General features: G+C 45.8%; 1 protein-coding gene across 1 annotated transcript in view; it reads right to left on the bottom strand.

The window, feature by feature from the left end:
* LEPR (leptin receptor) overlaps positions 1-23,949 on the bottom strand; it is a 101,249-nt gene that overhangs the window by 28,761 nt on the left and 48,539 nt on the right. The window contains exons 6-11 of the mRNA XM_038752672.1: positions 22,728-22,851; positions 17,215-17,426; positions 10,093-10,238; positions 8,348-8,495; positions 4,184-4,474; positions 2,749-2,866 (exon numbers count right to left, since the gene is read on the bottom strand). Of these exons, the coding sequence (XP_038608600.1) occupies positions 2,749-2,866; positions 4,184-4,474; positions 8,348-8,495; positions 10,093-10,238; positions 17,215-17,426; positions 22,728-22,851 (1,039 nt within the window). The remainder of the gene's footprint in view (positions 1-2,748; positions 2,867-4,183; positions 4,475-8,347; positions 8,496-10,092; positions 10,239-17,214; positions 17,427-22,727; positions 22,852-23,949) is intronic.

The raw sequence follows: 23,949 nt of genomic DNA, 5'->3' as shown, positions 1-23,949 counted from the left end.
GAGGCCTTCCCAGACTGAGCCCCTTCCTTCCTCTCCCCCTCGTCCCCCTCTCCATCCCCCCATCTTACCTCCTTCCCTTCCCCACAGCACCTGTATATATGTATATATGTTTGTACCAAACATACTAACAAAATGAAATAAATAGAATAGATAAGTACAAGTAAAATAAATAAATAAATATAGTAATAAATAGTTTGTACGTATTTGTTACTCTATTTATTTATTTATTTTACTTGTACTTATCTATTCTATTTATTTTATTTTGTTAGTATGTTTGGTTTTGTTCTCCATCTCCCCCTTTTAGACTGTGAGCCCAATGTTGGGTAGGGACTGTCTCTATATGTTGCCAACTTGTACTCCCCAAGCGCTTAGTACAGTGCTCTGCACACAGTAAGTGCCCAATAAATACGATTGATTGATTGATTGATTGCAGGGTCGGGGATGCAAAATATATACAGTATATAGACAGTATAAAAATGCCAACTGATAACTTCTTCCCATTTGTAAATTATTTGATGTCTGCCTCCTCCATGTGGGGAGGGACAGTGTCTTGTATTTATGTATATATGTTTGTACATATTTATTACTCTTTATTTTACTTGTACATATCTATTCTATTTATTTTATTTTGTTAATATGTTTTGTTTTGTTCTCTGTCTCCCCCTTCTAGACTGTGGGCCCACTGTTGGGTAGCGACCGTCTCTATATGTTGCCAAGTTGTACTTCCCAAGCGCTTAGTACAGTGCTCTGCAACAGTAAGCGATCAATAAATATGATTGATTGATTGATTGATTCCTCCTCATTCATTCATTCAATCATATTTATTGAGCACCTACTGTGTGCAGTGCACTATACTAAGTGCTTGGAAAGTACATTTCAGCAACAAATGGAGACAATCCCTACCCAACAATGGGCTCACAGTCTAGAAGGAGGGAGACAGACAACAAAACAGAACAAAACAAAGCAAGTAGACGGGCATCAATATAGATAGAATTATAGATATATACACATCATTAAAAAAACAAATAGAATAATACATGAGTATGCATATACATAAGTGGTGTCGTACTCTCCCAGTAAATCCACACTACTGATGGATTGATCGATGTATGGATTTTTTTTATAGTTACGGTATGTGACTTCAATAAAGGCTCAGTGGTATTTACTGAACACCTACTGAACACAAAGCACTGCACTAAGCACTTGGGAGAATCCAAAAGAATCAAAGCACGTGTTTCTTTTTATGGCATTTGTTAATGGCTTACTATGTGCCAAGCCCTGTTCTAAGTGCTGGGGTAGATAGGAGATAATTAGGTTGTTCAAAGTCCCTGTCCTACAGTCTTAATCCTCATTTTACCAGTGAGGTAACTGAGGCACAGAGAAGTGAGATGACTAGCCCAAAATCACACATCTGACAAGTGGCCCTGCCAAGGCTCAAACCCAAATACATCCTGCTTCTCAAGCTGTTTCTTCCTCTCACAGACAACTCTGGCACTTAAATTGGCATTTATTTATACCCATCATCAGCAGGTGTATACAGCCATAGTTGACTGAACATTCAATTTTAGTTATTCTGTTCCCCTTGTTTGTACATATTTCTATGTTTGTCTCCCTCCTTAAGGTGTAAGCTTGCTATGGAGAGGGAATACATCTTGTGCTTTTCTTGTACTTCCCAAGCACCTAGTCCTGTGCCTTGCATTCGTTATGCAGGTAAATATTTTCAATTGATTTTAATGGAAAATAAATGTTTTTATCTAGTCCCAAATCTTCTCAGCACTTAGAACAGTGCTTTGCACATAGTAAGCGCTTAATAAATGCCATCGCTATTATTATTGTTCTCATTTTGCCACTGAGTTTCTCGTTCATTCATCCATTCATTCATTCAACCATATTTATTAATTGCTTACTGTGTGCAGAGCACCGTACTAAGTGCTTGAGATAGTACAGTACAACAATAAACAGTGACAATCCCTGTCCACAGTGAGCTCACATTCTAGAGGTGGGGAGCTGGACATCAATACAAATAAATAAAATGACAGATATATACATAAGTGCTGTGGGGCTGGGAGGTGGGGACGAGCGAAGAGAGCAAGTCATGATGACACAGAAGGGAGAGGGAGGTGAGGAAAAGCGGGGCTTAGTATGGGAAGACTTCTTGGAGGAGATAGGGAGACTTGTACTTCCCAAACGCTTAGTACAGTGCTCTGCACACAGTAAGTGCTCAAAAAATACGATTGAATGAATAGGGAGAGGTGGGGAGAGTAACTGTCTGGCGGTTTTGAGGAAGGAGGGCATTCCAGGACAGAGGTACGATATGGGCCGGGGGTCAGTGGCAAGACAGGCGAGATCAGGGCACAGTGAGAAGGTTAGCACTAGAGGAGCGAAGTATGTGGCCTGGGTTGTAGAAGCAGAGAAGCAAGGTGAAGTAGGAGGGTATGAAGTGATGGACTGCTTTAAAGCCGATGGTAAGGAGTTTTTGTGTGAATCGGAGCTGGATGGGCAACCACTAGAGATTTTTGAGGAGGGGGAAAAGGCCAGAGGATTTTCTCGAAGAAAATTATTCACAGGAGAGATTTGGGGTGGAATTGCCATTAATTAAAAATGACTTCTACCCTCAGCTGTTCAGTCTAGTCCTCATTCTCCTTCTGGAATGGAGTCCGTGGACTTACTGCTGCAACTGTAAATTAGGAGAAAGAGGTTTGATGCCAAAAGATAAGAGAATCGCAGTGACTCAGCAGGCATACACACCTGTAGTATCGTAACTGCAAAGTACTTCCTGTAAGCAATGTCTTTGGGTCCACTGGCCATCTGCAGGTCATTTTTGTTAAGTGGCCATCAGTTTCACATGAGATATTGATGTTGACATCTATTAGAAACAAATTACAATGTGAAGGGAAACGGCACAGAACGTTTCAGGCCAATAAAGACTCTCAGTATTTAACTGGAATTCGGAATACCGGATGCCCCCTTATACAGTAGGGCTAAAATGTGGCTGACTCACGGCGGGGTATTTTTTTTTCCAGAGATAGACGTGTTATAAAATTTGGATCTGTTCCCAAAGCGCTGGACAAACGATATGTTCTACTGGGATGCTTGACAACATTAAGCTACTGTTGGGTTTTGGGAAGGAAATTAAAAGCATGACTCGATCCTGAGGTAATGTGGCCACCTGATGATTTGGTGGTCCTCCTTGGGTGGCCTGGTGCATCTTCCTGCTTGGGATGTATGTCCAGCACAGGTGAATGGCACTATCCCTCTCCCACTCCCTCTCCTCTCTTGCTCCCAGCCTTTTTTCTGCTTCCTACCTCTGCACCCTCTTGATGTTAACCTGTTCCAGGGAAGGGTTTTCGGGTCCCTGTTTTCATCCCTTAATTCTAGCAGGAGTCAGGCAGGTGCCCCACGTGGGCAGGGCGGTGTGGTGGGTAGAGTGGAGGAAGGCCCGGGCAGAGGAATCGACTTATCCTGGAGGGATTGGAGCTTCCAGACTTTGGGGGTTCATTGAGCTAAAAGTGGAGAATGTATCCCCAGGCTCTAAGTATCGAGGAGGCATTGGGGTCACCTGTAAAGGAGTGCCGTGGCCTAGTGGATAGAGCCCGGGCTTGGGAGTCAGAAGGACCTGGGTTCTAATTCCAGCTCCCCCACATGTCTGCTCTGTGATCTCGGGCAAATCGCTTCATTTATTTATTACATATCTGTAATTTATTTATTTGTATAGATATCTGCTTCCCCCATCTAAACTGTAAGCTCACTGTGGGCAGGGAATGTGCCTGTTTATTATTCTGTTGTACTCTCCCAAGTGCTTAGTACAGTGCTCTGCACACAGTAAGTGCTCAATAAGTACAATTGAATGAATGAATAAACAGGCCTCAGTTCCCTTATCTTTAAAATGGGGATTAAGAGTGTGAGCCTCTCCCAAGTGCTTGGTACAGTGCTCTGCACACAGTAAGTGCTCAATAAATACAATTGAATGAATGAATAAACAGGCCTCAGTTCCCTTATCTTTAAAATGGGGATTAAGAATGTGAGCCCCACGTGTGGCAGGGAATGTGCCCAACTTGATTAACTGTTAAATCCATCCCAGTGCTTACAACAGTGCTTAATAAGTGCTTAACAAATACCATAATTTTTTTTTTTGGAGTTTCCGCTGAATCGACCACCCTGCCCATAAAGCGCAGAGGCTTACCTACTGTGTACAGTTCGGCATAGCGGTGATGACACTCGTTGTCATGGCAGCAGTACACCGCGTGGTACATGAACTTTTCTCTGGGTCTCGTGGCGTTCAGGCGGAGAAGGGTTACCTCACTCACGTGATCGTTCCTGATCTGATACTGGCTCGGGGGGATTTTCTCGGCTAAATTCAACCACCAGACAATCTTCTTTGAAGAGATGCTCTCGTTTTGGTTGTTATAAATGCAGCGAAAGGAAACGTTGGAGCCAATGCTTGCCAGAATTTTAGGGGGGAAGTACATGACTTCTGTAGCACGGGAGGAGAAAGAAGGAAACAAGGGAAGGAAGACATTTATAGACGAATCATCTCAAAGGGGAAAGGACATGCCTCGGACAGGGCACAGAGACTTCAAGACCGAGAGAAGTTGATTATAGTGCTGGTAATGATGATGGCCCCTCTCAGGAGGGCACCTGGAAAGTTTCCGGGACTCTACCAGTCGCAGCTATGGGATGGAGAGGCAACCGGAGGCCTACCCATTCCATTCCTAGCTTGGCCAGTGGCTAGTGAGTGGAAGGCAATCTGCTACAAGTCAAAACTCACTTGTACCTGGCAGCAGCGACACAGAAGAGAGACAAGGGTGGAGACTCAAGTTGACTGTGAGGAAGAAGGTGATGGTAAACCACTTTCAGATTTTTTTACCAAGAAAACTCTCTGGATCCACTACCAGAACAATTGCAGATGGAGGTGGGGTGCTCAGGGAGAGATGTGTCCCTGAAGTTGCTATGGGTCAGAAATGACTCAACAGCATAAGACAAGACAATGATGACGGCACTGTTTTAATGGTCTTTGTTAAGCACTGACTATGTTCCAGGCAGTGTACTAAGTATTGGGTAGAGACAAGTTGATGTTGTTGGATACAGTCCCTGTCCCACATTTAATTGTATTTATTGAATGCTTACTGTGTGCAGAGCACATGGGGCACACAGTCTTAATCCCCATTTTACAGTTGGGGTAATGAGGCCCAGAGACATTAGGTGACTTGCCCAAGGTCACACAGCAGACAGGTGGCAGAACCGTGATTAAAACCCAGGTCCTTCTGACTCCCAAGCCTGTGCTTTATTTACTAGATCACGCTGCTACTTCCCAAGTGCTTAGTACAGTGCTCTGCACACAGTAAGCACTCAATAAATATAATTGAATGAATGAATTGTAATGTGCTGTGGAAGCACAATGGTCAAGGTCCTGCATTTTTCTCCTTTCTCTCTGACCTTCCCCTCTGTCCTAGGCTTGCTTGACCACTCTGGGTGTGCCCGAAGACTTGATCTACTCAAGTTAAGTCTGGCTATTTAAGTCAAATAGCTTGATGGCTCGATTGACTCAAGTCGAGTAGCCAAGCTCTATTTGAGTCAAGAAAAAAAAAATTGTGGTATCTGTTAAGCGCTTACTGTGTGCCAGGCACTGTACTAAGTGCTGGGGTGGCTACAAGCGAATCAGGTTGGACACAGTCCCTGCCCCACGAGGGGCACACAGTCTCAATCCCCATTTTACAGATGAGATAACTGAAGCACAGAGAAGTAAGGTGACTTGCCCAAGATCACACAGCAGACAAGTGGTGGAGCAGGATTAGAACCCATGACCTTCTGATTCCCAGGCCCAGGCTGTAGCCACTGTGCCATGAAACTACTCCCTGGCCTGGCCCTGCTTATCAGCAGTTTCAGATTACCTAGAACAAAGCAGGTCCAGGGCTGAACGGAAAACATCCGAGGGCCTTACCGCTTTCTGTCCTAAAGTATTTCTCTTGTATTTTATTCTTCTGATCATTATGAATGTTGGACCAAAGGGATAAAAGCAGCATAGCTTAGTGGAAAGAGCACGGGCTTGAGAGTTAGAAGGTTGTGGGTTCTAATCCTGGCTCTGCCACTTGTCAGCTGTGTGACCTTGGACCAGCCATTTAACTTCTCTGTGCCTCAGTTACCTCATCTGTAAAATGGGGATGAAGACTGTGAGCCCGACGAGGGACAACCTGATTACCTTGTATTTAGGCTGAGAAGCATCGTGGCTCAGTGGCTCAGTGGAAAGAGCCCGGGTTTTGGAGTCAGAGGTCATGGGTTCGTATCCCAGCTCTGCCAATTGTCAGCTGTGTGACTTTGGGCAAGTCACTTAACTTCTCTGGGCCTCAGTGACCTCATCTGTAAAATGGGGTTTAAGACTGTGAGGCCCCTGTGGGACAACCTGATCACCTTGTAACCTCCCCAGCGCTTTGAAAAGTGCTTTGCATATAGCAAACGCTTAATAAATGCCATTATTATTATTATTACTCCAGTACTTAGAACAGTGATTGGCACATAGTAAGCACTTAACAAATACCAACATTATCATTATTATTATATAAAGAAACTCTGTATTGCTTGAAGTTGAGCTGGCCTTGACTAGCAAGGTAGTCTCTGCTGCTCAACCACCTCTCATTCATTCATTCAATCGTATTTATTGAGCGCTTACTGTGTGCAGAGCACTGCACTAAGCGCTTGGGAAGTACAAGTTGGAAACATATAGAGACGGTCCCTACCCAACAACGGGTTTACAGTCTAGAAGGGGGAGACAGACAACAAAACAAAACATGTAAACAGGTGTCAAGTCGTCAGAACAAATAGAATGAAAGCAAAATGCACATCATTAACAAAATTAATAGAATAGTAAATACACTTCTCTGTGCCTCAGTTCCCTCATCTGGAAAATAGGGATTAAGACTGTGAGCCCCCTGTGGGACAACCTGATCACCTTATAATAATAATAATAATAATAATCAATCGTATTTATTGAGCACTTACTTTGTGCAGAGCACTGTACTAAGCGCTTGGGAAGTACAAGTTGGCAACATAATAATGCCAATAATAATAATGACATTTATTTCATCATCTATACAAAGGGCTTACCTGCTCTCGCCCCCTCTCAGATTGTGAGCCCACTGTGATGTCTCATTATCCTATGCTAAACACAGTGCTCTGGCAAACAGTAAGCACTTAATAAATTCCACATTTATTCTTATCATTATTACTCAGATTCTCTTTCTTGGCTTTCTTTATAGTTTGGTCACTCAGTCTCATTCTGCTAAGAAGCAACATGGCCTAGTGGATGGAGCCCGGGCTTGGGAGTCAGAACTTCTGATCCCAGCTCCTCCACTGTCTGCTCTGTGACTTCGGTCAAATCGCTTAACTTCTCTGTGCCTCAGTTGCCTCATCTGTAAAATGGGGATTAAGACCGTGAGTTCCACGTAGTACAGGGTCCGTATCCAACCCGATTGGCTTGTATTCACCCCAGCGCTTAGTTCAGTTCCCGGCACATAGTTAGTGCTTAACAAATGCCACGATCATTATTATTATTTTTATTATTATTTCCCCAGAGATGTTTGGGTTTTCTCACTCTAACATGGAATCGGAACTGTGCCGAGCTACACAGTTCAAAGCAGAGTGGAGAAGACTCGTCCGTTAGATTTTTTTCTGTGTGGGTTGAGTTTCCCCCAGCGGCATTTATGCATTACCGACTGCCGAGAGCAGGGAGGCGGGTGGAAGAGGGCGCCTAGCTTGGGTCTGATGACTCGCTGACCTCTCCCCAAAGCCCTCCATTACAGCACAGCCTCGAACAGTCTGTCTGAGCGATTCTCTAAAAGATGGAAAAATGAGCTGGTCTAAAACCCAAACAGGGCTTTGCCCTTCAAAAATTCAAAAACAGAGAAAAGCTCAAAACATGTTTCACCGCCCCACCCTCCCATCAGTCAGTCAGTCAATTGTATTCAGATCTGGTATGGATCCAGAGAGTTTTCTTCGTCAAAATCTGGAAGCAGTTTACGAACTCGAGTCTCTGCCTTCAACACTCTCCCATGCTGCTGCTGCCCAGTTTTGACTTGTTAGCAGATTGCCTTCCACTCGCTAGCCACTTCCCAAGTTACGAATGGAATGAATATGCCTCTGCTTGACTCTCCCTCCCATAGCCGAGACTGGTACGGTACCGAAAACTCTCCAGGGGTGACCCTGAGAGGGGTCATTTAAATTTAGCTTTTCCTATTCAGCACCTGTAGCTCACCACTCCACTCCAAACTAATCTTGGTCATCCCACAAACCCAGGACGAGCCTGGGGACCGACTCCCCACCCCCGCTGAAGCCCCCGACTTGCATCACAAACCTTGTATGTTGAGAGCGCGGGAAAGACTCCAGTCGCTCCAGAGACCTGGACCTCGAAGTCTCTTGGCCCGGACCTGAACTGCGTAGGAAGAACCGGGCAGAACGTCGTCCACCAACAAGGAGGTGGCCGCCACCACCTCGGCAACCTGCTACGTTTTGTTTAGAAAAAATAAGAAAAATCGAGACCTTTGTGAAAGCGAATTTCTAGCTAAACAACTATGTTTGGAGGATGTCCACGCTGCCTTGCAGTTAGAGAAGCAGCGTGGCTCAGTGGAAAGAGCTCGGGCTTTGGAGTCAGAGGTCGTGGGTTTGAATCCCGGCTTAACTTCTATGAGCCTCAGTTACCTCATCTGTAAAATGGGGATGAAGACTGTGAGCCCCACATGGGACAACCTGATCACCTTGTATCCCCCCGAGCGCTTACAACAGTGCTTTGCACATAGTAAGCGCTTAACAAATGCCATTATTATTATTATTATCATTATTATTATTCTCACTCCCCCTTCAGTGGCCGGCCGCCCCCTCCCATGGTGGATGCCAGGATTACACTGTGCTGCTTGTGCATGCTGGGTAATGTAATAATAATAATAATAATTACTATTAATAATTACTATAATTATTACTATACTATAATTACTATAATAGTATAATTACTATTATTACTATACTATAATTACTATAATAATTACTATAATAATAATAATTATTAATAATAATAATAATTATCACAGTCTCCCCCTTTTAGACTGTGAGCCCACTGTTGGGTAGGGACTGTCTCTATATGTTGCCAATTTGTACTTCCCAAGCGCTTAGTACAGTGCTCTGCACATAGTAAGCGCTCAATAAATACGATTGATGATGATGATGATCATTGGGGTATTTGTTAAGTGCTTCCTTTGTGCCGAGCACTGGTCTAAGCGCTGGAGTAGATATAGAATTAACCCGGTCCCCCCTGGGTCTCAAAGCTTTCATCTCCATTTTCTGGATGAGGTAACTGAGGCACAGAGAATAATAATAATAATGGCATTTGTTAAGTGCTTACTATGTGCAAAGCACTGTTCTAAGCGCTGGGGGGGGGGGATACAATGTGATCAAGTTGTCCCACGTGGGGCTCACAGTCTTAATCCCCGTTTTTACAGATGTGGGAACTGAGGCTCAGAGAAGTGAAGTGACTAGCCCAAGGTCACCCAGCAGACAAGAGGCGGAGCCGGGATTAGAACCCACCTCCTCTGATTCCCAAGCCCGTGCTATTGCCACTAGTCCACGCTGCCTCTCATGTAGGACACCACACACCTGAAGCCCCAGACCGAAACCATTTCTCCAGGGGAGGGGGATGGATGGATGGTGCCCCTGGACCCCCTCTCCCCCACCCCTTTCTCCAGAGCCACTTGCCTTCTGCCCAAGTTCCAGCTCCCACAGGTGTCGTTTCCCACCCTGCCCGCTTCTACCCAAATTCTAATCGTTGCCACCCATGGCCACCCTCCCATAGGGGCTGAGGCGCCGGCTGGCCACCCCTCAGACGCCTGGGTCAGGGGCACCACGGGACCACAGGACCGCTCAGGCCCTCACTCGCCCAGCAGGTTCCTTTTTCGATTGATTAATCGATCGATCAATCCATCAATGCTATTTATTGAGCTCTTATTATGTGTGGAGCACTAGACTGAGCGCTTGGGGAAGTCCAACAGGACAGAGTTGGTAGGCACTTTCCGTGGCCACGTCGCGCTTAGGGTCTGAACCCCCACTGACCTGCCTTGCCGTCTTGGTGGCGTTCACCGAGTACTTCACCTGGTACTGGAGCGGGTAGGGTGCCAAGGCTGGGCTTAACCAGGAGACCTTCAGCTGCCGATAGTCTACCATCTCCATTTGCAAACGGATCGGCGGATCGGGCTTCACTATCAACCAAGCAGAAAGGAAAATTCAAGAAAAGGAAAAGTCCGATCTTCCGGAGTCCCTTTCTTTTTTCTTTAATGGTATTTGTTAAGTGCTTACTATGTGTCAGGCACTGAACTACGCGCTGGGGTAGATAATAATAATAATAATAATAATTGTGGCATTTCTTAAGTGCTTACTCTGTGCCAGGAACTGTGTTGAGCATCGGGGTAGATACAAGCTTATCAGGTTGGACACAGTCCCTGTCCCACATGGGGCTCACAGTCTCAATCCCCATTTTATAGATGAGGTAACTGAGGCACAGAGAAGTTCAGAAGTGAATTGCCCAAGGTCACATAGCAGACAAGTAGCAGAGCTGGGATGAGAACCCAGGTCCTTCTGATGCCCAGGCACAGGCTCTAGCCACTAGGCCACACTACTTTTTCTTTTAACTACGCAGCTCTAAAAGTGACCTCATTACCAATGGGGTCCTGCTCTTTGTTGGGGGAATGAAAGGCAGGACTAAATCACAGAACTGGAGTCAGGTTATCCACAGTCTAACAATAGAAGCAGTGTGGCCCACTGCTCTATCCACTACTCCATGCTGCTTCTCACACTCTTTGCTACACTCTCCCCTGGCTTCTACCAAAAGGAATGGCTGCATGGATCACCGTATCCTTCCAGACAACCACATTCTGTTTGGGGCCGGGTGGCAGGAGCCTGGAGCCCCCTCGGCCCGAAAGAGTTAAAGAGCCTTCCTAACAACCAAATGGATTCACAGGAAATAACTGAGGAGCCGGAAAAATCTGACTCACCGATAAGCTCACGATGTCCTGAACTGCTACTGAAATGGATTTGGTCACATTTCACCAAGAAGAGTTTTCAATTATTTTAAAATCTGATAACTGCGTCACTGCAGGCAAACAAACATCTCATTCCACCGCGGTTACATCAGGGAAACACCAAAAGGCCTCGGGAATCTTGTTTTCATTTCATAAATCCCGAAGATGAAGGCAACTGCACTCCTGCTAGGCTAGTAAATCAATCAATCGATCAATTGATGGGTTTGATCGAACACCTACTCAGGCCCTGCACAGGCACTGGTACTAAATCCCAGCTCTGCCACTTATCAGCTGTGTGACTTTCGCTTCTCTGGGCCTCAGTTCCCTCATCCATAAAATAGGAATTGAGACCATGAGTCCCAAGAGGGACAGGGACTGGGTCCAGCCTGATTTGCTTGTATCCACCACAGCGCTAGTACAGTGCAAGTGCTTAACAAATACCACAATTATTATTATTAAAGTGCTTGGCTAAGGACAACAGAAGCAGAAGACACCTGACTCCTGCCATCCCGCTTGCAATCTAATGGGGAGACAGACACTAGTATTCCTTATCAATCAATTAATCATGTTATTGAGCACTTTAAACTGTGTGCAGAGCACTGAACTAAGCTCTGGGGAGAGTTCAGTACAAAAGAGTTGGCAGAAACAGTGGGAGGAGGAGCAAGAACGAGGATAAAATAGGTTGCTAGAGGGTCTGGATGAAGATGAAGTTACAGAATGAATTAGTACATCAACGCCTCTACGTAACTGTCGAATCCATGCAGAGGGTGGTTATTGAATAGGGTGCCTCGGAGGTTGTTCGCTATGAATCAGGGACGGCTTCCTGGAGGCACATGTATGTTTCACTTAATTGGCGGCATTTCCTGAGTTCTTACCGTGCACAGAACGCGGAACTAAACACTTGGGGGAGTCCAATACAATAAAGTTGCTAGACATATCCCTGTCCTCAAGGAGTTTCTGCACACCTGCTGGAGGAGAAAAGGAGCAGGACCTAAAGAAGCAAACTCCTGGAGGTTGGGGAAGCTGAAAAAGGAGGCTACAGGTTTTCCCACACCTGGGGAGCTGCTTTGGCTCTGGTTATCACCAGCGATGGAGACAGTCGGGGAGCCCCGATTGAGGCTTGGGAGCCAGAATTCCCGGAACACGGAATGGCTCCCGGGGAGGAGCAGGGCCGGCTGCTGCGGAGCGTTTTCCGTTTCGAGTCAAGAACCGACACGCAATGCCGGTGGTTAAGCCCGCACGGGGTGTCAGGAAGCTTGCTCAGTGCTGGACTGGTTACAGGACAATCGGGTCAGACCCAAGCCCCGTCCTGCATGGAGATCACAATCTCAGAGAGGACATGGGGCTCTTATCCTCATTTTCCAGTTGAGGAAACGGAGGCCCAGAGAGGTTAAGACACTTGTCCAAGGTCACATAGGAAGCCTGCAGCACTAGAACTATAACTGTAAGTTATATTCTTATTTATTGTTCTCTCCCAAGCACTTAGTACGATGCTCTGCACACAGTAAGTAAGTGCTCAATAAATATGATTGACTGACTGACTGGCCATGATTCCCTCGATAATCATCATCATCATAATAATAATTATGGTACTTGTTAAGCTATTACTATGTGCCAAGCACTGTTCTAAGCACCGGGGTAGATACAAGTTAATCAGATTGGAAACAGTCACTGTCCCACGTGGGGCTCACACTCTTAGTCCCCATTTTCCAGATGAGGCAACTGAGGCCCAGAGAAGTGAAGCGACCTGCCCAAGGTCACACAGCGGACAGGTGGCAGACCCAGAATTAGAACCCAGGTCCTCCTGACTACCCACTAGGACACACTGCTTCAATCATTGCAGCCACACTGTGTAGCCCGAGGCCCAGAACAGGAAACGAGTTTGAACTTGAGCTGGAGAGGCTGTGAAGCCTAGTGGGATGTGAACAGGACTGGGAATCAGGGAACCTGGGTTCTAATCCCACCCTGCCACTGGCCTGCTGGGTGACCTTAAACAAATCATCGAATCTCTGTGTGCCTCAGCATGGTCTAGTGGAAAGAGCCCGGGCCTGGGAATCAGAGGACATGGGTTCTAACCCCAGCTCTGCCACATACCTGCTGTGTGCTCTTGGTCAAGTCACTTCACTTCTCTGTGCCTCAGTGACCTCATCTGTAAAATGGGGAGTCCCACGTGGGACAACCTGATAACCTTGTATCTAGAACAGCGCTTGGCACATAGTAAAATGCTTAACAAATACCACAATTATAATTATTATTTCCTCACCTGCAAAATGAAGAGAAGATACCTGCTCCGCTTCCTCCTCCTCAGACAGCTTGCCCCTAGTTGGGTGGGGACCATGTGCGATCCAAGTATCCGGTAGCCACCTCAAGGGGCTCGGCACAGTGCTTGGCCCAGAGTAAATGCTTAATACAGATCAGAATTATTATCTCTGACCATTCCCTGCTGCCGGGAGCCCCATTGGAAGGGCTGGCTCAGCTTCCCAACTCCTCATCAGGAAAATGAAATTATCCTACCCTCGAATGTGATTACTGTGGCTCTATTACCTGGCAGAGATGGCAGGGGCAGGGAGGGAGAAAATTAGAACAGCTCCCACCACAAACACTGTATAATAATAATAATAATGATATTTGTTAAGCACTTACTATGTACCGGGCACTGTACTAAGCCCTGGGGTGGATATAAGCAAATTGGGTTGGACACAGTCCCTGTCCCACATAGGACTCACAGTCTCAATCCCCATTTTACAGACAAGGGAACTGAGGCCCAGAGAAGTGAAGTGACTTGCCCAAGGTCACACAGCAAACCAGTGGTGGAGCCGGGATCAGAACCCATGACTTTCTGATTCCCAAGCCCATGCTCTATCCATTACGACTTGCTATTTGGCATAAAATCTCTGTCATACCTGGACCCATCAGTTCTCCAGCTTTTTCTCCCTTCCCTCTCCACAGAGTGATGCTAAACACATGTATTCATTCATTCCTTCATTTTAATTCAATCGTATTTACTGAGCGCTTCCCGTGTGCAGAGCCCTGAACTAAGCACCTGGATGCTGCCCTCTGATCTTTCGCCTTTCTCCTTGAGGATGCGAGCTCACTGTCGGCAGGGAATGTGTCTGTTAATTGTTATATTGTGATAATAATAATTATAGTACTTGTTAAGCACTTACTATTTGCCAAGCACTGCTCTGAGCCCTGGGGGAGATACAAGTTCATCAGGTTGGACACTGTCCACGTCCCACATAGGGCTCACAGTGTTAATCCCCATTTTACAGATGAGGTCACTGAGGCCCAGAAGTGAAGGGACTTACCCAAGGTCACAGCAGACGTGTGGTAGAGTCGGATTAGAACCCAGGTCCTTCTGACTGCCAGACAGACTCTGGATAGAATCCAGATAGTGGACTCTATCTACTAAGCCATGCTGTTTCTCCAAACAGGAAACTTCAAACAGGGTACCTACCCCTGCCCTGTATATATCTATAATTCTATTTATGATGAAGGTGGCATTTGTTAAGCACTTACTATGTGCGAAGCACTGTTCTAAGCACTGGGGGGGATACAATGTGATCAGGTTGTCCTACGTGGGGCTCACAGTCTAAATCCCTACTTTACAGATAAGGTAACTGAGGCTCCGAGAAGTTAAGTGACTTGCCCACGGTCACACGCAGACGTGGCAGAGACGGGATTAGAACCCATGACCTCTGACTCCCAAACCCATGCTCTTTCCACTGAGCCACGTGGTATTAACACCTGTCTTCTTGTTTTGTTTTATTGTCTGTCTCCCCCTTCTAGACTGTGAGCCCGTTGTTGGATAGAGACTGTCTCTATCTGTTGCCGAATTGTACTTTCCAAGTGCTTAGTACAGCGCTCTGCACACAGTAAGTGCTCAATAAATACGATTGAATGAATTAATGAATGAATTAATGAATAGGCCCCAGTTTGAAAAACTAGATGGGGATTAGTCCAGTGCTCTGCGCATGGTAAGGGCTCAATAAATACGATGGTCTGATTGACTGGCATGCATCATAAACTAGCCCTGGGGTGGAGGGCAGAGTAAAGAGAATGAAATGCTGCCAGCAAGATCTTCGTTGAGCTCTTTTTGGGGCAGAGAGGCATTTCTTAAAAAAAAAACCCAAAAAACACATAAATCCATCCCTCAGTCTCTCCACTAGGTTGGATCAATGTGGCGGCGATGCACTCTTCACTCTGTTGCTATGTATTTGGTTGCCATGGCTTTGGACCTCAAGCCAACGTCGTGTTTCTGCTCGTATTCGCTCTTCATTTCTAGCTTCCTTCAGCTTCTAGAGATCGTTAATTACTGACCACAGTTATTGAAGATGTTTTTGAAAAAAAAAATCTCCAATCACCCACTGGGTCTGAGACTGATTAAGCGTCTCCCCCCACTCCACCCCACCCACCTGGAAAAATCGCCCACAAATAATAATAATTAATAATAATAGAACTTGTTAAGAGCTCACTATGTGTCGAGCACTGTTCTTAGCAATGAGGTAGATACAAGTTAATTAATAATGGCATTTATTAAGCGCTTACTATGTGCAAAGAACTGTTCTAAGCACTGGGGAGGTTACAAGGTGATCAGGTTGTCCCACAGGGGGCTCACAGTCTTAATCCCCATTTTACAGATGAGGTAACTGAGGCACAGAGAAGTTAAGTGACTTGCTCAAGGTCACACAGCTGATGTGGGGGAGCCAGGATTTGAACCCACGACCTCTGACTCCAAAGCCCGTGCTCTTTCCACTGAGACATGCTGCACAGTCCCTGTCTCACAATGGGGCTCACAGTCTTAATCCCCATTTTTACGGATGAGGTAAGTGAGGCCCAGATAACTTAAGTGACTTATCTAAGGTCACTCAGCAGATATTTGGCCGGCCAGCATTAGTATCCAGGTCCTTCTGATTCCCCAATCCCATGCTCTGCCCACTAGACCACACTGCTTCCCACGCTGCTTTTGACAGCACTATTGGCACTGTGGCTAACACCACTATCCTTTCTTTCTCACAAGCCCATAACCTTGGCGTGATCCTCGACTCACCTCTCTCATTCAACCCACATATTCAATCTGTCACTAAATAATAATAATAATAATAATGATGATGATGATGATGGCATTTGTTAAGCGCTTACTATGTGCAAAGCACTGTTCTAAGTGCTGGGGAGGTTACAAGGTGATCAGGTTGTCCCAGGTGGGGGCTCACAGTTTTAATCCCCATTTTGCAGATGAGGTAACTGAGGCACAGAATAGTTAAGTGACTTGCCCAAAGTCACACAGCCGACAGTTGGCGGAGCTGGGATTTAAACCCATGACCTCTGACTTCAACCTTCACAACATTGCTGAAATCCTCCCTCTCCTCTCCATCCAAACTGCTACCACATTAATCCAAACACTTCTCCTACCTCGTCCTGATTACTGTATCAGCCTCCTTGCTGATCTCCCTGCCTCCTGTCTTTCCCCACCCAGTCCGAACTTCACTTTGCTGTCCAGATCACTTTTCTATAACATTTTTCAGTCCATGTCTCCCCGCTCCTCAACAACTTCCAATGGTTGCCATCCACCTCCGCATCAGACAGAAAGTCCTTACCATCCACCACCTCACCTCCCCGATTTCATACAACAACTCAGCCTGCACGCTTTGCTCCTCTATAATGCCAAGCTACTCACTGTTTCTCACCCTCATCTGTCTCACTGCCGACCCCTCACCCACGTCCCACCTCTGGCGTTAAGCGAAGGCAGAGGGTTGGTGAAGACAGCAGGTAGGTAAGGTGGGGACAGATGGTGAGGAGCTTTAGCGCCTGTCATGAGGAGGTCTTGTTGGAGGCGAAGAGACACAAGGAGCCAGGGGAGAGTTTGGATGAGAGGATTCGCTTGAGGGCCAACAGATGCTTCAGGGAGATGGTCTGAATCGATTGGATTCCTCAGCCTCTCGCTGGAGGCTGGGGAAACAGCCAGGAGGCTGAAGCAATAATAGTCTAGTCAAAGCAAGACCAGAGCACGGACCACGGTGGCCGCAACGTGGGCGGAAAGGACGGGGCGGATCCAGAAGACGTCACCCGTTCAAAATGGGCGAGCCAGCGGAGAGATGCTCTTTGAATTCAGCTATAAAGTGAGGGCTGAGGTGGTCCTGGTGAGTTTTAGACTTACCTACGTTGATGGGTTGAGTTGCCATGAAAGGGGACTGAAGAGATGTCGCTTCATTTAGGATTTCCAAGTACAGGATGTGAGTGTAGTTGAGCTGCGTGGCAGGCAGAGGGATTTCACATTCACAGCCCTCGGGAACTTGGCAGTTGCACGGAACGACATTAAAACTGCCTTTCTGGGGCATTGTCGGTGAGTCTTCTGGGGGCACTTCTGACCTGCGGGAGAACATAATAATAACAATTATAATTGTGGTACTTTTGTTCATTCATTCATTCAATCGGATTTATTGAGTGCTTACTGTGTGCAAAGGACTGTACTAAGCACTTGGGAGAGTACAATATAAGAACAGACACATCCTTGCCCACAACAAGCTCAGAGTCTAGAGAGGGAGACAGACATTTATATAAATAAATAGATAGATGAATAAATTATAATTACAGACATATACAAATATCTATTTAGATACAGATATATATATATATATATACATGTAATTCTTGAGCACCTACTAGGTGCCAAGCACTGTTCTAAGCCCTGGGGTCGGTACAAGTTCATCAGGTTGGACACAGTCCCCATCCCACATTGGGGTCTTAATCCCCATTTTTCACAGATGAGGCAACTGAGACCCAAAGAAGTGAAGTAACTTGCCCAAGGTCACACAGCAGACAAGGGGTGGAGCTGGGACTAGAACCCATGACCTTCTGACCTCTAGGCCCGGGTTCTTATCCAATTAATCAATCAATCAATTGTATTTATTGAGCGCTTACTGTGTGCAGGCCACTGTACTAAACGCTTGGGAAGTACAAGTTGGCAACATATAGAGACAGTCCCTACCCAACAGTTGGCTCACAGTCTAAAAGGGGCTCAGTGGCCCTGGGCCACAACAGGGAGTTGAACCCAGGTCTTCCAGATGTTCAGTTGACTCGGTATCCAGTAGGCCATGCTGCTTCCCTGACCCTGATCCTGGTATTCTGTCCACTGGCACCTCCTCTCTCGGACCAGAAGCCTCCTTTGGCACCTTCTAAAGGAGGAGATGGACAGAAAAATATTTACAACTAGAGTAATCAGATGCATCATGGAATGTCTAAGTGAATGGTGAATATAGACAGAATGCCCAGAATGGGTCAAAATCATTATATAAGTCCTAGAAAAGGCTGGTAGGTTGACACGGCTTGGGCTATTGGGTATTAAGCAGATAAGGCTTGTAGGAAGAGATGACATTTTTTTTAAGAGGGATTTGAATATTGGGAGAAAGAGGATTTCCAGCCACGGGACCAGTATAGGCGGGGAGATGGAGGTGGAAGAATGGAGAGCGAGTTCATTCATTCTTTCGATTGCATTAATTGAGCGCTTACTGTGTGCAGAGGACTGAACCAAGCGCTTGGGAAGTACAAATCGGCAACATCTAGAAACGGGCCCTACCCAACAATGGGCTCACGGTCTAGAAGGGGGAGACGGACAACAAAACAAGTTTGGAAGGAGTGAGTGAAAGGAGCAGATGTGCAATTTTCCTAGCATGGGAAAGGGGTTATTTCCCTCAGTGGCTCCTCTTTTTCTATTTTCCCCATGAGAGGAGGCACAGGGTGCAGGGAGGAGATTTCAAGGCACTTTCAGGGTTAATCTGGAGGTGCTGGTAGGTACTTTTAGGTAGGCACTCTTAGGACAGGTGTTTGAAAACCGTGCTATATCGAACACTGCTCAACTATCTGGTCCGTCAGAGTTTAGGAAGGATGTGACGGAGGCCTAAACCCATGACTAAACTACTCACTGGGCTTTGTCCTCATCTCTCCCACCACCGACCTCTTCTCACGCCCTCCCCACCCCCAGACTGGAATTCCCTCCCGCTTCATACTTGCCACACCACCGCTCTTCCCATTTTCAAAGCCGAAATTACTTCGCCTCCAGGAGACTTTCCTGATTGATTTCCAATCTCCTCATTCTCTCTCCCTCGACTTTCCCATCGGCCCTTCTTTTGCCATCAGAGCACTTCCTCCTACCTGTAATTTACTCTGGAGTCTGCCTCCCCCATTAGATTGAAAGCTTCTTCAAGGCAGGGATCCCATCTACTAAATCCTTTTGTAGTTTCCCAAACTCTACTCACAGTAGGCCTTCAGGAAAAGAACACCTGATCCATTGATTGATTGAGAGCTGAGAGTGGAATCATAGATGGGCCACCAGGCTGATCAGGCAGTTGGAACTCCTTGAAGTAGGGAAGGAGGGACATAAGTTGTGGGTTGAACTGGTGAAGGCTGAGCCTCAGAATTTTGCAGAGAGGAAGGTGGGAGGATAAGGAGAGCTCTACTGGAGGGCTTTGTTCCCTCGTCTCTTTCCTAGAGAGACTAGGCAATGATAGAGAAGCAGTGTAGCTTATTAGATAGAGCCCAGGACTGGGAATCAGAAGGACCTGGCTTCTAATCCTGACTCCGACACTTGTCTGCTGTGTGACCTTGGTCAAGTCACTTCTCTGGGCCTTAGTTCCCTCCCTCATTTGTAAAATCAATCAATCAATCGTATTTATTGAGCGCTTACTGTGTGCAGAGCACTGTACTAAGCGCTTGGGAAGTACAAGTTGGCAAAGTATAGGGACAGTCCATACCCAACAGTGGGCTCACAGTCTAGAAGGGGGAAACAGAGAACAAAACATTAACAAAATAAAGTAGAATAGATATGTACAAGTAAAATAAATAGAGTAATAAATACGTACAAACATATATACAGATATACAGGAAGAGTAATTATCTGTTTGATATAATGAGGGAGGGCTTTCCAGGCCAGACACGCGGATTAAGAGTGTGAGCCCCATGTGGGACAAGGACTGAGTTCAAACTAATTAGCTTGTAGCTACCACAGTGCTTAGTGTGGAGCTTGGCACAAGGTAAGTGCTTAATAATGATGATGACGGCATTTATTAAGCGCTTACTATATGCAAAGCACTGTTGTAAGTGCTGGGAGAGTTCCAAGGTGATGAGGTTGTCCCATGGGGGGCTCACAGTCTTGATCCCCATTTTAAAGATGAGGTAACTGAGGCACAGAGAAGTTAAATTCATTCATTCATTCAATTGCATTTACTGAGCGCTTACTGTGTGCAGAGCACTGTACTAAGTGCTTGGGAAGTACAAGTTGGCAACATATAGAGACGGTCCCTACCCAACAGTGGGCTCACAGTCTAGAAGGGGGAGACAGAGAACAAAACAAAACATATTAACAAAATAAAATAAATAGAATATGTACAAGTAAAATAAATAAATAGAGTAATAGACTTGCCCAAAGTCACACAGCTGACAATTGGCGGAGCCGGGGTTTGAACCCATGACCTCTGAATCCCGAGCCTGTGCTCTTTCCAATGAGCCATGCTGCTTAATAGTAGTAATAATGATTGTGGTGTTTGTTAAGCACTTATTATGTGCCAGGCACTGTACTACGTGCTGGGGTGGATACAAGCAAATCATGTTGGACACAGTCTCTGTCCCGTGCAGGGCTGAGGCATTGAAGTAACTGAGGCACAGAGAAGTAAAGTGACTTGCCCAAGGTCACACAGCAGACCAGTGGTAGAGTGAGGATTAGAACTCATGACCTTCTAACTCCCAGGCTCTAGCCATTACACCATGCTGCTTCTCCAGATCCCACAGTTATTATAATTATTATTATTATTCGATACTTGTGCATGAGCTCCTTCTACAGGGCCTGTCTCTTCCCCCCCACTTACTCAAGGGATCAGGTTTCATCAAGGACAAAGAGCAGAAGTTGGCACTTGATGGGGTGAAAGTCTTTCCATGTTCCAGCCGGTCTGAAAGGGATAATCCACCAATTTTTCTGGCTGCTCAACTGAGCAAATACTTTTCCTCGGTCGCCTGAGGAAAGACTTTCAGAAACGATCCTAAGGCTTTTTTGGATATCAAACAATCCTGCTGAAACTTTGATTTGTTAAGTGTAAACAAATCAGAGCCACGCAGATTCAATTTCCTTCCAAATACACACTGGTTTCAAATGCCGGGGGAAAAGAGCTTGGGAAATGCAGCCTGCAAAAAGTCCAACCCCTCCCCCCGACGGCCTGCACTAAATCCTTCACAACCTTTTCCCCAACTCCCACCTCTCCCCGGCCAACTCAGTGAATTATTTGGGGGGTCGTTGACTCTCTAATCTTTCCCCCAATGGACCATTTTGTTGCGGGGGAGGAAAAAACGTCGGTAGCCAAATATGTCTCCAAGGCCCTGGCTTTTTTCTGAAAGAATGCATCAATTCTGGGGAAGGGAGCTCTTCCAAAATGTCATTCCTGAATGGAAATTACCTCAACAATAATAATGATGGTATTTACTAAGTATTTACATACTTACTATGAGCCAATGGTGGTGTTAAGTTCTGTGGTTGAAAAGTAAGAAGCAGACCTAACCTAGATCCCATCCCACATGGAGTTTCTAATCTGAAGTGTTGGGAGAGGTGGGTATTTTATCCCCATTTGACCCATGGGGAAACTGAGGCCCAGGCCAGCGGCAGAGCAGTGCTCTCTCCAACAGAACTTGCTGTCTCCTTGGTGGGAAACAGCATGGACTAGTTAATGTAGTACTATTCTGGGACTCAAAGGACCTGGGTTCTAATCCTATCTCTGCTACTTATTAACAATAATAATAATAACAACTGTGAAGTGTGTTAAGTGCTTACTATGTGTCAGGCCCTGAACTAAGCCCTGGGGTGGATACAAGCAAATCGGGTTGGACACAGTCCCTGTCTCACATGGGGCTCACAGTCTTAATCCCCAATTTACAGATGAGGGAACTGAGGCCCAGATAAATGAAATGACTTGCCCAAGGTCACCCAGCAGACAAGTGAAGCACACAGTAAGCGCTCAATAAATACGATTGAATGAATGAGTGAATGAAGTGGAGGAGCCGGGACTGGAACCCAGGTCCTTCTGATTCCCAGGCCCGAGGTCGATCCACTAGATCATGCTGCTTCAGTGGGGAAATGAAAACCCATGGGGGTTGTGATTGAAACCAAATGACCATTTGAGGATTGGTTTGCACTCAACTCTCCTCAAAACCTGCATTCTAACTGACCTCTCTGACCAGATCTCTCCACGACCGATCCTTCAGACGCTGCATCCGGCTCTGTCCAGATAGCTGCGCGCTGTTGGAAAAATGCGCCCTAATTCTCCATTGGCACTCGGGAAAATTCAATCAATCGATCAATTGGATTTGTTGAGCATGTACTGAGTGCAGAGCACTGTACTAAGCTCCTGGGTGAGTATGATATAACAATATACCAGACACATTCCCTTGCCCACAATGAGCTTACAGTCTAGAGAGGGAGACAGACATTAGTAGAAATCGGTAAATTATGGCTATGTATATAAGTGCTGTGGGGCTGAGGGAGGAGTGAATACAGGGAGGAAATCCAAGTGCAAGGGAGCCACAGAAGTGAGTGGGAGAAGAGGAAATCCGCATTTGGGATCTCAAGATGCGTTTCCAAGAATCGTATTTTGCACGGGAACTGTCTAAGTCTGCTTACTGAGTACTTACAGGATGTAGAAAAGGTGAAGCCTGAAGTCATAACTCTTGAAAGATGTCTTAGAAAATGCCGTTAGATGACAAACAAAAGTCTTTAAGTCTCCTTTTGTCCAACAGAGGATGTTCCAACTTGCACCTGGGTGAAAAACAAAGTCAATCAAGTTACAGTACACGCTGAGTGCCTAGCGAGAGCTAGGCACTGTACTTATTATTATCAACATGATATTTGAGCACTTACTACGCATCAGGCACTGTTCTAAGTTCTGGGATAGATACATGTTAATCAGGTGGAACACAATCCCTATCCCATGTGGGGCTCACAGTCTAAGTAGGAGGGAGAACAGGAATTGAAACCCCATTTTAAAGATGAAGACACTGAGGCACACAAGTGAAGTGACTTACTCATGGTCACCTAGCAAGTAAGTGGTAGAACCTGTGCTTTTCCACGACTTCTCGAGTTCTTGTTTTTCTTGCTCCTGCTATTTGAACGTAACTTCTTTTCCGCCCGTTTACCTCATTAAGTTCTAAGCTCCCTGAAGGCAGGTAACGTCTCTTGCTACTGTTGTACTCTGCAGTGCTGAGTTTGGTGCTCTGTATACAACAGGCACTCAGTAAAAATCACTGATGAGGATGCCTCCCACCTCTAGAAAACAATGTCTCCTTTTGAATATTGAGCATTAAAAAAAAAGTATTAAAGTCTCATCAGAGTTGGTCCAGTAAATTACAGGCTAATTTGGGACGTGGAGTCCCTCAAAAAAATCAAATGAATTCCACATCATTCTGCTTGCAAGCTTTTATTTCTCCTTCTATAGACACCTCTGGGGACACAATTACCTTTAGTACTTTTGCACCCACATTCTATTCCTTAAGCACGCGTTCGCCAACATACCTATCAATGGATTGTTTTTACTGTACTAAATATGCACTAAACACTTGGGAAGTCTGATATAACAGAGTTAGTAGACACATTCATTCATTCAATCGTATTTATTGAACGCTTACTGTGTGCAGAGCACTGTACTAAGCTCTTGGGAAGTATGAGTTGGCGAAATATAGAGACGGTCCCTACCCAACAGTGGGCTCACATTCCCTTCCCACAAGTAGCTTACAGTCGAGAGAATATGTCCATACTCCATCTCCTTCCGTATCTTTATTTTAGTGTGTCTCCCTTGCTAGACTGTAAGCTCCTTGAAAGAAAGGATGATGTCTGCTCATTCAGTTGAATTTATTGAGC

This window comes from Tachyglossus aculeatus, chromosome 10 (assembly GCF_015852505.1).
Source record: "Tachyglossus aculeatus isolate mTacAcu1 chromosome 10, mTacAcu1.pri, whole genome shotgun sequence".
NCBI classification, from domain to species: domain Eukaryota; kingdom Metazoa; phylum Chordata; class Mammalia; order Monotremata; family Tachyglossidae; genus Tachyglossus; species Tachyglossus aculeatus.
This window is presented reverse-complemented; position numbering and strand designations above follow the sequence as displayed.